Here is a 14,616-nt window from a genome sequence, read left to right as displayed (position 1 = left end):
GGCAGCCACAGAGAAGCAGGGCAAAGGCTCTGATGGTAGCCGGCTCCTCTGGGTCTTTTCCAGACAACTCTCACTGGGCAGGGTGGCTCTGGGGAGCAGCAGAGAGATGCTGTCCTGCCCACCGCCCCCAGGGATGGTATGCCTAGTCTTCCTTATTTACGAGGGCCCAAGGCAGCTGATGGGGCCAAATCCCTGGCTTTGGTCCTGATTTTTCTTTTCAGTCTTTTCTGAGAGGTCTGCTTCCATCCTCAGCAACCTTTTTCTCTTTTTAAAATTGGGTTTGCTGACCATGTGTGTGTGCTTAGGCGCTTCAGTCATGTCTGACTCTGACACCATGAATTGTAGCCCGCCAGGCTCCTCTGGCCATGGGATTCTCCAGGTAAGAATCCTGGAGTGGGTTGCCATGCCCTCCTCCAGGGGGTCTTCCTGACCCAGGGACTGAATCTGTGTCCCTTGTGTCTCCTGCATTGGCAGGCAGGGTCTTTACCACTAGTGCCATCTGGGAAGCCCCTTGCTGACCATGAACCAAATGAGTTTTAGCTTCCTCCAGGTTCCACAAAGAGATGATGCTAAGTGACTGGACAGTTCCCCAGTGGACACTGAATGCAGTCCCTTGGGAGAAAGAAAGGGGCCTGATGTTTTCGGGGCCTGGGGGGGTTATCTGGGATGATGCCAGGAAGGCAGGTATAAGGACGTGAGTTTCAAAACCCAAGAGTCCGAGGTCTAGCGCCAACACTCTCGAGCTGGGCTCTATTTGCAGCCCCATCAAGTACCCTGGCCTATAAAAAGAAGCAGAATAAAAGCTGCTTGAGTAGAGACAATGGAAGGAGGTGACTGGTGCCCAGGGCGAAGACACAGTTCATGTGAGTTCCTTCCCAAGTCCCAACAGCCAACTAGCGAGAGGTCACCACCCCCTTCAGCTCACTGGGTTTTCCCTACGTGCCAGGTACGGTCATGCGCTTGACGCAGATTTTCCAATTCAATATTTACAATATCCTATTTTTCAGATAAAGAAACAGAAGCTCAAGGGGATGAAGCAAACCACTTTTTCATGTTCCCTGGGAACTAAGACTTGAACCTAGGCCATCCGCCCCTGGCAGCGACATTCCTAACCCTCTCTGCCAAGGTGCGCATTAGAGCAGAAACCTTCCTCCACTGGGAACACGGGGGCGGCTTCCGGCCCAGGAGCCCTGAAAGGCGGTCTTATCTGGGCCTGATATCAAAGGGGTGGGGGTGGGCTGGCTGAGGGAGGGGGAGAAAAGGAGTCTTTTCTTTGGGGTTTCAGCGTCAGCTTACCAAGCAATAAGAATGATCAATGCTGCTACAGGGTGACAAAGTGGTAAAACAGGTTTGTGGTGGCTTAGAGAATAATGGCAAGTGTTTTAACCAGAAGCTCCAGAGCACCTAGGAGTTGAGGGGGCGGAGGCGCGGGCACGCGGTGGTGGGGGAGTCATTGGAGGAGGGGGGAGGGAAGGAAGGAAGAGGAAGGGGGAGGACCCCTGCTCTGAGAGTGAGTAGCCCTTAAACTATGTGCTCAGAACCTACTCCACCGCCTTGGAAGATTCATGAGGCTATTTGCTTTACAGGAATTTTCTGAACTCACATTACTGCCCCCGATTGCCCTTGGCACCACTGGAGATTACTAAGAAGCATGAAGTGTGGCCCCTCGTCCTAATGAGACTAGAAACTGGCTTGAGAAACAGGACTGGCATATGTATATACACACACCCAAACAATATTTATCTATATAAACACAAAGCCATAACACATAACACAAAAAGGTACTCAATGCAATCTATAATACAGAGCCCTATTTCCTTATATCCTGGTGGCTCACCTGGACAATAGGGGTCTGGGAAGTAGGGATATGTGAATAGGAACCCACCGGCCCCTTTGGTCAACTCCCCTCAAGAGTTGGACTATAAAGAAAGCTGAGCGCCGAAGAACTGATGCTTTTGAACTTGTGGTGTTGGAGAAGACTCTTGAGAGTCCCTTGGATTGCCAGGAGATCCAACCAGTCCATCCTAAAGGAAATCAGTCCTGAGTGTTCTTTGGAAGGACTGATGTTGAAGCTGAAACTTCAATAATTTGGCCACCTGATGTGAAGAACTGACTCATTTGAAAAGACCCTGATGCTGGGAAAGATTGAAGGCGGGAGGAGAAGGGGACGACAGAGGATGAGATGGTTGGATGGCATCACTGACTCAATGGACATGAGTTTGAGTAAACTCTGGGAGTTGGTGATGGACAGGGAGTTGGTGATGGACAGGGAGCCCTGGTGTGCTGCAGTCCATGGGGCTGCAGAGTCGGACACGACTGAGTGACTGAACTGAACAACTCCCCTCGATTCATAGGGCTTGGGGCTGTGGCCAAGAGTAGTGAGAGTGGCTTGAGGTCTGGAGAATGAGGAGAAGGTCCAGTCAGTGAGAGTGAGACGGCAGTGTCTGGAGAAGATGCTGTCTGTGTACAGGTGATCTCTCTGGGAATCTAAGTGGATAGCCCTTAGAACAGAGACATCTACTGACCGCCCTCTTTGGAGCTTCCAGGAGGGCTGTGAGGCACCTCTGTAATGACTGTCCCATGAGCACGTACTAAACGTGACTCAAGGCACAAGTCTCAATGATATGAGTGGTTTAATAACAACAATAAGCTGACACTCAGGAACATGGACTAGGTGCTTCAGTTTCCCCATCTATACAATGGAGTCAGCTAAAGCACATTCCTTACAGAGTTGTCACAAGGGGTCACCCAGATAGAAACACTGGAAGTGATCTCTGGCATGGACTACCTGCTCAATAAATCTCTGCTAGTATAATCATAAAAGTGACAAGGAGCACATCTTCTCTAAGGAACAAGAGAACTGCATGTTCGTGGCTGCAAGTCAGTCTCTAAAAGGGAAAACTACATGTGGTCAAAGTTCTGGAAACCTCTTCAGTCACCTGCAAAGCACAGTGTGCATGGCATGGTGCCCACTCTTCCAGAAATCCGTTTGTTGTGGAAGGGATCCTTGTTTCTTCTGGGAACGCACAAGCCAGAGTCACTGCTCACTTTGGGGGCCACGGAAAGAGCTGGTTTTGTCCGTGTGCGTGTCAGGTTCTCCCCCATCTACAGCAGGGGAGGAGTCAGGTACACAGACATGCCTGGCGATAACTCATTTCTGTGGCTGGCAAAACTCAACTGAATGGAACAGACTTTAACGACTTCTGGAATGCAGAGGACCATGAGAACCTGAATCGGAAATGATTCCCCTTTTCTCTTTCTAAACTGCAGCCTTGGGGAACAGTCTTCAGTAGAATAGAACTGGAACTGAACAATTAGAAAGCCCCGTTTCAAGGAGGGTAGAGAGAGAATGAGGGAGAGGGGGACAGAGAGGGCGGGAGGAGAGCACAGACGAGGGTAGTCCCCACACCCTGTACAAGATGACTTACTTCTTCAGGGTCTGAAAGCCACGCTCTTTGAACTGAAGCTCCTGTTGGAGATGAACCATCTCTCTCTTCAGCTTGTTAACCTGGATGGCAGAAGACCACACGGAGGGGCAGAGGTTGATGTTGACCCAGAGCCCCCAGCTGCCCCTGCATATGACTCAGGTCAGCATCCCCTGGGCACCCCTCACTGATGTTGCTGGGGTCTCAGCAGCTGCCCACTTGGTCGGCCTCCCAGTCCAGTGGTCCTGGAGGTCCTTCCTAGCCAGCCCTCGCTCCGAGGAAACAGGAAGTTGACCGGACCTGGCTGACCTGGGCTACAGTCTGGCCTTCCCCCTGACTACTTGGCTGGTTTCTCTTGGGTCATGTCGTTGCTTCTGTGAGCCTCCCTTTCCTGTTTCTGACAGAGGACGATAAGGGCAATTTCCTGGGTTGGGCATTACTTAAAGCAGGTACTGGACTCACTATTGTAGGGCAGGGAGGCGAGAGGCAGCATAGTAGCTTTATAGGCACGACCTGGCCGGGAAGCCAGCTGTAGCCTGCAGAAATGCTCTGGCTTGCAGTCTTACTACATTTTTAAAAATTAGTTGCCGATGGGTGTCCCTGGTGGCTCAGTGGTAAAGTATCCACCCGCCAAAGCCAGGAGACACAGGGAGCAACTAAGCCTGCATACCATAACTACTGAGCCCGTGCTCTAGAACCTGGGAAGTACAAGTACTGAGCCCACGAGCTTCAGGGTGCAATAACTGAAGCCCCCTCGCCCTAGAGCCCATGCTCTGCAACAAGAGAAGCCCGTGCACCACAACTAACGTGTAGCCCCATTCGCTGTGACTACAGGAAAGCCCGCGCAGACCAGCATAGCCAAAAATAAATAAATAAAAATTTTTAAAAATTTGTTGCTAATAATTAAATATTGAGCTATTTCGTATAGTAGGCCTAGATACACAATATTCTTCAAAATACTTGAAGATGTGCCAATGCAGAGCCCATGTTCCAGCATGGGCACAAGAGCTCAGGGCTAAAATCCCACTACTCCTTTAGACGAGACATACCCTCCTAGGCTACACAGGCCTCTACTGCCTCATCCCTAGCCCCTTCTCCCCTTTCATATTTTCTTACAGGCATCTGGATTTGTAGACCTAAACCCCTGTTCACAGCACTGACTTCACCTTGAGCAAGTCATCTAAGTGCTGGTCTTCAGTCAGTCAGTAAAGGGGGACTAAAACCATCTGTCCCCTAAGGTAAGCAGGAAGTAATTAAATACGACAATGCAGAACAAGCAGTGGTTAGGAAGAGAGCACCGTCCATGAAGAAATTTGGGGTAAGCCTGAGTCCACTGTGACCTTGAGCAAGTTACTTAATCCCGCCAAGCCTCTGTTGGCTCATCTTTAAAACACAGATAGTGACAGTGGCCACTTCACAGGATTGTCGCGAGGGCATGAGGCGTCACTCATGAACCACTTAGCACTACGCCTGGTTACAGTGACTGCCTGTGAAAGGGTGGCTGCTATCAACACAGCTATTAGTAAAACGAGGGCTACTGCAGCCACTGCTGTTGTCATGTAGGGGCTTCTTAGTCAGCACCAGCTGTCACTGCCTGGTTGGAGCATCTACTCTGGTCTGGTGGGTAGGCTCTTAGCCAAAAGCTGCCTCCGGGACCCCCATCAATAGCATAAGCAGAGAGGACCTACCCGGGATTTTGCTGTGGCAATTTCAGCCTTCAGAATCTCAGGGTCATACTTAGAGCTGGATGACGAACCAGAGACCACTGCAAAAAGAGAAAAAGGAATTCTGTAGATGAAACATTATTTTGGTCAAGTTGGCTTATTTGGCCATCTAGATAAATCCAGAAAGGAATGACTATTAGTGAACAACCTAAATGTCCAACAAAGGGGAACTTGTTAAATAAATAGGGTATACATACAAAATGAGGACTGTACAACATAAGTGATTTAAAACGATGGTGTAGGGACTTCCTTGGTGGTCCACTTGGTGACGACTCTGCACTTCCATTGGAGGGGGTGCAGGTTTGATCTCTGGTGGGGGAACGAAGATTCTTCATGCTACTTGCATGGCAAAAACCAAACAAATAAATGATGGTGCTAAAAATAAAGGATACTAAATATTTAGGAGATCCCCAAAGTTACTGTTAAATAAAAAACAGTAATTTATGAAAAACTATAAAGAAAGAATAAATTTGAAAATATACAGAGGTAACACACACACACATATGTGGAAGAAGACAAGAAAGAAATAGACTAAAAAGATAATATTTATATTTAGAGGTTTGGGGGATGAATAAAATTAATTTTCATCTTTGTATTTTTCTATCTTTTCTACAATTTCTAACACAAACATAATTTTCTAATCAGAAGAAATGACTAAAAATATCATTTAATGTACTTTACAATATTAATGTACATTTGAAAAGGAAAATAAATTACCTGTAACCCTATCATCCTAATACAATTATCTTCTCTTCAAGTTACCTTTCAATGTTTACCTACAGTTCTGACATACACAGGTATACCTCAGAAATATTGTGGGTTTGATTCCAGACTCCCATAATAAAGGGATTATCGAAACAAAGCGATTATCACAATAAAGTGAGTCACAAGAATTTTTTTGTTTCCCAGTGCCTATAAAAGCTCTGTTTACACTATTGCAATCTGTTAAATGTGCAATAGCATTATGCCTTAAAAAATGTACATACTTTAATAAAAAAAAAATACTTTATTGCTAAAAAAAGTTAACCATCATCTGACAATGCCAGGTTGCCCCAAACCTTCGATTTGTAAAATCCACAATCTCTGTGAAGTGCAATAAAATGAGGTATGCCTGCAGCTGTAATCTTAGTGCATTTTAAAAATAGAATTTCTTTGTGTCTTGATAAAGGATTTTAAGGCTTACAAAAATGGACACAGAGTGATCCATCTAAAAGGAAGGAAAATGAAATAAACGTACAGCAAGAGTGAGGAAGCCAGTGGCGTGAAGCTGGGCTCACTGCATGGCATGAGGTCCCATTTCTGACCCGCCGCTACCACAGACCTGGCTCTGAGCTTCCTGCCTGCTGATGTGAAGAGGAAAATGGGCCCTGAGCACGACTCATGGTGTCTTTAAACACAACCCCGCTGTCCAGGAAAGGGACAGGCACTGTTTAGGAAAAGGTCAGAGAGGCCAGAGCAGCGTTTCTCCTGAGTCCTTAATCTTACCTTCTGAGCAGTTTCATCACCTCCCCTTTCCGTTTAACATCACTTGCTGGGACCTGGATTTTTCTGAGGCTAAAGAGGCTTATTTGGAGAATGCAGGCAATTTTCAGGGTATGGCAGTAGAAGGAACAATCATGAAGGGTCTGCTGCTCTGCTCTTTGGACCTGGTTTAAATACTGGAGTGGACCTTTTGATTTGCTGCTGTTGTTGTTTAGTTGCTAAATCGTGTCCTACTCTTTAGTGACCCCACTGACTGTAGCCCGCCAGGCTCCTCTGTCTACAGAATTTCCTAGGCAAGAATATTGGAGTGGGTTGCCATTCCCTTCTCCAGGGGATCTTCCCGGACCCAGGGATTGAACCTGTGGCAGATTCTTTACTATCTGAGCCACCAGGGGGACCTTTTGATTATGCTTGTGTAGCGTGAATGCTCAGTCACATCCAAATGTTCGTGACTGCATGGACTGAAGCCCACCAGGAGCCTGTGTCCATGGGATTTCCCAGGCAAGAACCCTGGAGTGGGTTGCCATTTCATTCTCCAGGGGATCTTCCTGACCCAGGGAACAAAACCACACCTCTTGCATCTCCTGAATTGGCAGATGGATTCTTTACCACTCCACCACCAGGGAAACCCCTGATTATGCTTTTCAGTTCAGTTCAGTTCAGTCGCTCACTCATGTCCGACTCTTTGAGACCCCATGAACCGCAGCACGCCAGGCCTCCCTGTCCATCATCAACTCCCGGAGTCCACCCAAACCCATGTCCATCAAGTTGATGATGCCATCCAACCATCTCATCCTCTGTTGTCCCCTTCTCCTACTGCCCTCAATCTTTACCAGGATCAGAGTCTTTTCCAATGAGTCAGCTCTTCGCATCAGGTGGCTAAAGTATTGGAGTTTCAGCTTTAACATCAGTCCTTCCAATGAACATCCAGGACTGATCTTCTTTAGGATGAACTGGTTGGATCTCCTTGCTGTCCAAGGGACTCTCAAGAGTCTTCTCCAACACCACAGTTCAAAAGCATCAATTCTTCGGCACTCAGCTTTCTTTATAGTCCAACTCTCACATCCATACATGACCACTGGAAAAACCATAGGCTTGACTAGACAGACCTTTGTTGGCAAAGTAATGTCTCTGCTTCTCAATATGCTGTCTAGGTTGGTCATAACTTTCCTTCCAAGGAGTGTCTTTTAATTTCATGGCTGCAATCACCATCTGTAGTGATTTTGGAGCCCAGAAAAATAAAGTCAGCCACTGTTTCCCCATCTATTTCCCATGAAGTGATGGGACCGGATGCCATGATCTTAGTTTTTTTGAATCTTGAGCTTTAAGCCAACTTTTCACTCTCCTCTTTCACTTTCATCAAGAGGCTCTTTAGTTCTTCTTCACTTTCTGCCATAAGGGGGGTGTCTTCTGCATATCTGAGGTTATTGATATTTCTCCCAGCAATCTTGATTCCAGCTTGTGCTTCCTCCAGCCCAGCGTTTCTCATAATGTACTCTGCATATAAGTTAAATAAGCAGGGTGACAATATACAGCCTTGACGTACTCCTTTTCCTATTTGGAACCAGTCTGTTGTTCCATGTCCAGTTCTAACTGTTGCTTCCTGACCTGCATACAGGTTTCTCAAAAGGCAGGTCAGGTGGTCTGGTATGCCCATCTCTTTCATAATTTTCCACAGTTTATTGTGATCCACACAAAGGCTTTGGTATAGTCAATAAAGCAGAAATAGATGTTTTTCTGGAACTCTCTTGTTTTTTCAATGATCCAGCGGATGTGGGCAATTTGATCTCTGGTTCCTCTGCCTTTTCTAAAACCAGTTTGAACATCTGGAATTTCACGGTTTACCTATTGCTGAAGCCTGGCTTGGAGAATTTTAAGCATTACTTTACTAACGTGTGAGATGAGTGCAATTGTGCTTTCGGAAAGTTAAAATGAAACACTGAGAAGTCTGGGAAATAAAATTGCTCTGCGTAGAAGCTGACAAGATGTCCTGCACCACGGGCAGCATTTCACCTCTGCTGAGTTTGGAATGATGGTGATGATGAGGATGACGGTGACTGAGGCTGGACTTTCTCAGAAAAGATGAGTGGCAGGAACACCTGGATAGGAAGGACCTCACAGCCCTTGTTGTGAGCATGGAACAGGGATACACGTTGTGTTTCCAGTTTGAAGCTTTCACTTCCTGCGCTCTAACTTCTTTAACTCCGCTGGACTTCGGAGTTTCCGGAGAGAGACCTGGTTGGATACAAAGCTGGAAGCACTGATTTAGGCAAATTGCCCAGATAGGCACTTCCGGACAAAATTTTAAGGTCATTGACAATCTTTGTTACCCACGGATGGTGAGTAAAAACTTGGTGAAAAGACAGGAGAGTCATCAGTGAGGAAACAAGATACGCTGAAAAAGGAGTGTGCCTGTTCTGTGAGCACCCGATCCTGCAGCCACCCTGTTCACCTGCACTGCTGGGCTTGGCCGTCATTGCGGGAAGGGTTAGGGGAGCGTGGTAGCAGCCTGGGAGAGCCCATGAAACACAGCAAGTCCTGACCCTAACAAGGAGAGGGTGGCTGTGCGGACCAGTGCTGCCAGGGCAGATTGTGGAAGGCGGGAGTTCTTCCATGGGAACTCTCAGAAACCCTCGAGGGAGGACCCGAGAAGGATGAGACTCTGCCAACTGGCTCACCAGGGGTAGGAATTATCACCCTCTGGAGAATCACTGTGACATGCCCTGTTTCTGTCCAAAGCTGCTGAAATAGGATGTGGCTTGTTATTTTTTAAGCAGTCTTTTTGCTGAAGTAAAAAAAAAAAAAATACATATAGGAATGGAAAAGTGCATATATCATATGTGTGCAGCTTGGTGGACTTTCACAAAAGAAACACACTCAAGTGACCAGCACGCCAATCAAGAAACAGGTCATCAGCTTCCTTTCTGTGTCCATGTCCCCTCAGTTACTCACAACAAAATAATCTCATATTCAAAGAAACCGTAGTAGAGATTGCCTTTAAGATCACCTCTTTTTTTAGTTTTTTTTTAGTTTTTATTCAAGTTATATATGAACACTCTAACAGTCTATATAAAATGCTACATATTTTATACATCCCAGATTTGCTATAAAAAAAGAGCATTCCCCAATCCGCTTATCTCACTAGCAAAAAAGGAACCATTTCAACAGGTTCAGCCAGTTTCTTGGGTGTCCAAACCTGTGTGTCTGATAATATGCAAGCATCACTGTTTCTTGATTTTTTTTTTTTCCTGCTTTAGGCATCATTTATTCATTTCTCTCTGGAGGATGGAGTGTTAGCCTCACTCCTTTTCCCAACCCCTACCCCACACAGGGCAACCCCTCTCAGCTCCTCATCTTCCTTATAGATAACTCTGGACGGAGACACCATCAGTGTTTGTATTACTTTTACTCTGTGAACACTATTCAGGGCCAACGCATGTAGCCAACTTTGCTTACTTTTTCTTTCCAGCCCATTTTTGGGGTTGTTTGTCTTAAAGTTAATAATTATCATTTTATGTGTGCTTACTTTCCACAAATTCATCACTGACCAACCTCACCCTTGGCCAGTTATCTAAGTCTCCTCTCACTGAGCTCCTCTCTTGGGCTCTGTCTCACTGGATGTGTGTCTGTATTCTCCCTGCATGGCTGGCATCCCATGGCTGGACTCCCCCATGCTCACCCCCACCACCTCTCTCTCTCCTCCTTCCTAAATTCTATGTCTTCCCCCCTGTGACTCCCTCCTCATTTTGGTAGAATATCACTTCTAGGAGCTTCCTGAGAAAGGAGGCATGAAGGAAATAACACTTGGAAAGACTTGTGTGTAGAGTCAGACATGACTTAGCAACAGAACAACAACAAGGTCCATGATTAGAGGTAGTTTTGCTGGATATAGAATTCTGGGGCGGAAATTACTTTCCTTAAATGTTTGAAGGCATTGCCCCATTGTCTTTTAGATTTCCAGTGTTACTACTGAGAAGCCAGGAGCTATTCTGAGTCCAGATCATTTTTGTGTGACCTAGTTTTTCCTCTCCAAAAGCTTTTAGAATCTCGAATCGTTCCCAGTGTTTGAAGTTGCACAATGATATGTCTTTGGTATGAGTTAACTTTTATCCACTGTGTTGGGTGCTCACTGAGCACTTTCAATCTCCTCTATCAGTTCTGGGAAATTTTCTTCTAAATTATGTCACTGATGCTTCTCTCCCTATGTTTCTTCTGGTCTATGTGGAGCTTTCATTACTCGGATAGAGTTCTTGGCCTGATGCTCTTTTTCCATCTCACTGTATTTTTGTTCTGCTTTTTAGAAAACTTCCTCAGTTTTACCTTCCAGGCTTCCTGTGGCTTTTTCATTTCTACTTTCATAGTTCAATTTCCAAAGGCTCTTTTGTGCTCTCTGAACGCTCCTATTTATAAAATGTAGCATCCTGTTTTACTTTCACGGTTGTGAGCTTTTCTCCATGTTTTCTTCTCCACACACACTCTCCACTTCCTACAGGGCCTCCCCACTGCCAGGTGTTTGTTTCATCTCTACTGTTCTTGTAAGAGGCTTTCCTTAGATGTCCAGAAACTCAGCCGTCCGCTCACACTTAAACTGGGGACCCAAAAAGCTGGCTGGAGCAGAGTTTGTGGGAGATGGGTTACAAGATTCACTGTGGGTTATGTGGTGTATGTGATTTAGCTGGACCGTTTCATCTAAGAATCCTCACTGTCAGTGTTTTCACATCTTTTCTCTTTATTTTTAATGTTATTGATTTACTTATTTTGGGCTGTGCTGGGTCTTTGTTGCTGTGTGGGCTTTTCTCTGGTTGCGGCAAGCAGGGGCTACTCTAGTTGAGGTGCCTGGGCTTTTCATTGCGGTGGCTTCTCTTGCTGTGGAACACAGACTCTAGGGCTCACGGGCTTCTCTAGTTGTGGCACATGGGTTTAGCTGCTCCCTACCACGTGGGATCTTCCTGGACCAGGGATTGAACCCATGTCCTCTGCACTGGCAGGTACATTCTTAGCCACTGCGCCACTAGGGAAGTCTCATCTTTTCCCTTTATATCTCTTTTCTCTGAAAAGAAGAGACTCAGATTCCCCAGATTCTTCTACTGGCCAGCCTGGCAGGCAATAGCCTGGGATTCTTCTGGGAGTCAAGTGGTACACGCCGGCTGGGGTCTCAATCCTCAAGTTCATGTTCACTTGAATATCATGTTTTCAGTATGGTGCACCTCAGTTTTGAACTTGCCTGGTATCCTGTGGTCCAGAGACTCTGTTTTACTCTCTCCTAAAAATAAACCTCCAGTTTTTCATCAGGTTGGAGATGAGCAGTGACCTGGGTCTCGCTGATTTGGGGAAGAGATCTGGTGGCTTGTGTCTCAGAAACAACTTTCCTCCAGTCTTCTTTGAGGGCCTCCTAACTTCACTCCCATGCCACAGAGACAGCCAATGCTTCCAATTCCTGAGGCTTTTGCATGTGCTTCAGGTAGACCAGAGGCCTGTTTTTCTTCACTGTCAGCCCAATTCCTCTTTTCTCTGGTCTATCCAATAGGTTGCTATCTGTCTTTCCGCCTTTAAGTCTCCACATTTTATTGCTGCCTTTTCCTCCAAGTCTCCTTGCCCTTGTGCATGTATGCCTTAAAAATCTTTTATCTGATATTTTCTTAGTTTCAGGAATGAGTGAAAGCATGTAGGTGGTTCAACTGACATTTTTAGCAGCAAGGCGCCCAGTGACTGATTTTCCAAATGGGAAACCAAGGCCCGGAGGAGGAAGGAGTGTGGTGAGGTCCCAAAGAACCCAGCTCTCCTGAGCTCTCATCTTTCAGAGGATGGAAGAACCCCAGTGCAGCCCTCAAACCTTAGAATTTGACTGGTTGACTTGGGTTAAATAAAGAGAATTGGTTTTGGGATCAGATACTTATAGGTATAAAAACTAGTTCTGCCCCTTTTTAACAGTGTGAAAACTTTGGGGAAGCTACTTTCTCTCTCTAGGCCTCAGTTGTCTTATCTGTAAAATGGGAACAACAGTATCTTGTAGGATTTTGTGTGTGTGTGTGTGTGTGTGTAGCAAGGTTATTTGATACAACATATGTAGAGTGGCCAGCACATCGCCCTGCAGAAATTCGATAGATGCATGTTAAATGAGAGTTCTCTCCTCATTCCCCACGGGGTGAGAGACTGTATCAGTGATGACAACAAAGCCTCCTTCCCCAAGGCAGAGCCCCACCTGTAGCCAAGCCCTACGCACTCAAGGTCAGGTGGCAAAACTCTCAAGCCCTAACAGGCCATCTGAGTTAGAGGGAGGCATGTGACCTCACCGGTCTATCAACATGCCAGAGACCTTGACTTGGAAGGCAAACCTGGCTTGTCAAACCCTAAGAAAGTCATGAGGAGCCTTGGGTCATGCCTGTTTCACTGGGATGCTTGGGCTGAGGGACGCCCCCATTCTTTGCTGATTTGTATCCTAGAACTAGTGATCTGAGATGATTCTCTCTTTTTTTAAAAAAAATTTTAACTGGAGGATAATTGCTTTACAGTGCTGTGTTAATTTCTGCTATACAACAAGGTGAATCAGCTATAACATACATACATCTCCTCCTTCTTGAGCCTCCCTCCCACCTCCATATCCCACCCCTCTAGGTCATCACAGGTCACAGAGCTGAGCTCCCCACACTATACAGCAGCTTCCCACTAGCTATCTATTGATTCCTTCTTTAACATTCAAAATGACGGTGTCTTTGAACCTGATGGAGCACTCAGTAGTAGCACTGAAGTCATACGACAGGACTGCCTCAATTACTTTCTATAAGGAATTGTCTATTCTTACTGGTTCCAGGGATTGGTTAAAAATATTGGTCATTTCAATGCCAACAAATTAATAACATCAAATAAATATTGATATTATCTATCGTGAGCTTAAGAATATGATAACTAGTATTCCAAGTACAAGCCCCGTAACACACTGGTGGAAGGTAACACTATTATTATGTCAGTTTTATACTTATTTTTGGCTACACCATACAGCATGTGGGATCTTAGTTCCCCAACCAGATGCCCTGCTGCATTGGAAGCACAGAGTCTTAACCACAGGGAAGTCCCTGTCAATTTTACAGATGAAAAACTTCATGCAGAGAGAAGCAGCATCACTTGTACAAAGTTGAACAGCTAGGAAGTTGCATATCCTGGATTGGACCCCAGCAGTCCAGCTACAGAGTCCACATTCTCAAAAGATTATGTAATGAATTTCTTATCAAGAGAATATTTATTGAACTATTAATATGTTCTAAGGGAACTATGCTAAGTGGTTTACCTAGACCAGTGGTTTTTGGCTGGGGGCAACTTTGCCCACCCCGGGGCAGTGTCTGCACTCATTTTGGTTATCACAACTCTGAGTGGGAGATGCTATAGGCAGAGCCCAGGACTGCAGTTAAATATCCACAACACACAGGACAGCTCCCACCAAGAATGTGTCATTCCTGCCACTTGGCTCTTTTCCCTACCCTAAATTTTTATTTTCAAAACTTTGTATCTACTGGAAATTTGAAAGCATAATGAGATGAATATTGATAGATCCTTCACCTAGATCTACCAGTTTTAGCATTTCCCCACATCTGTTTTGTCTATCCCACCCTCCACTCTTATTCTCTCAGTAGGATGCCTGCCTGGATCATAACAGCCCTCAATATATGATTATTGGGAAAAACCCATCCCATATCCAAAATGTGACCATCAATGTGTTACTGATCTCACTTAGGCTGACATCATAGTTTTTTCATTCCCCCTCCCCCCCCAGACTTTTTTTTGGAATTAACTTGCAGACATGATGTCACACGAATGTCTTAGGAACAGGACATTCTCCTACACAGCTACAAAGTCATTATCATACCTAAGAAAATCCTCCAGTTGCCTGAGAATATCTTTATGGCTGCTTTCCCCTCTATCTATGGTCTAGTCAAGGTGCAAACACTTCATTGGGTTTATGTCTCCTTAGACTTTTTTCGTTTTGTAAT

General features: G+C 45.7%; 1 protein-coding gene across 2 annotated transcripts in view; it reads right to left on the bottom strand.

Moving 5' to 3' along the window:
- Window positions 1-14,616, bottom strand: part of WWC1 (WW and C2 domain containing 1) — a 155,953-nt gene that overhangs the window by 55,243 nt on the left and 86,094 nt on the right. For both annotated transcript variants that reach the window (XM_061151906.1, XM_061151904.1), the window contains exons 4-5: window positions 5,114-5,190; window positions 3,429-3,508 (exon numbers count right to left, since the gene is read on the bottom strand). In XM_061151906.1, the coding sequence (XP_061007889.1) occupies window positions 3,429-3,508; window positions 5,114-5,190 (157 nt within the window). The remainder of the gene's footprint in view (window positions 1-3,428; window positions 3,509-5,113; window positions 5,191-14,616) is intronic.

The sequence above is a fragment of the Dama dama genome, chromosome 9, assembly GCF_033118175.1.
Source record: "Dama dama isolate Ldn47 chromosome 9, ASM3311817v1, whole genome shotgun sequence".
Classification (NCBI taxonomy): Eukaryota; Metazoa; Chordata; class Mammalia; order Artiodactyla; family Cervidae; genus Dama; species Dama dama.
The sequence above is the reverse complement of the archived record's forward strand: the minus strand, read 5'-3'. Positions and strand labels throughout refer to the sequence as shown.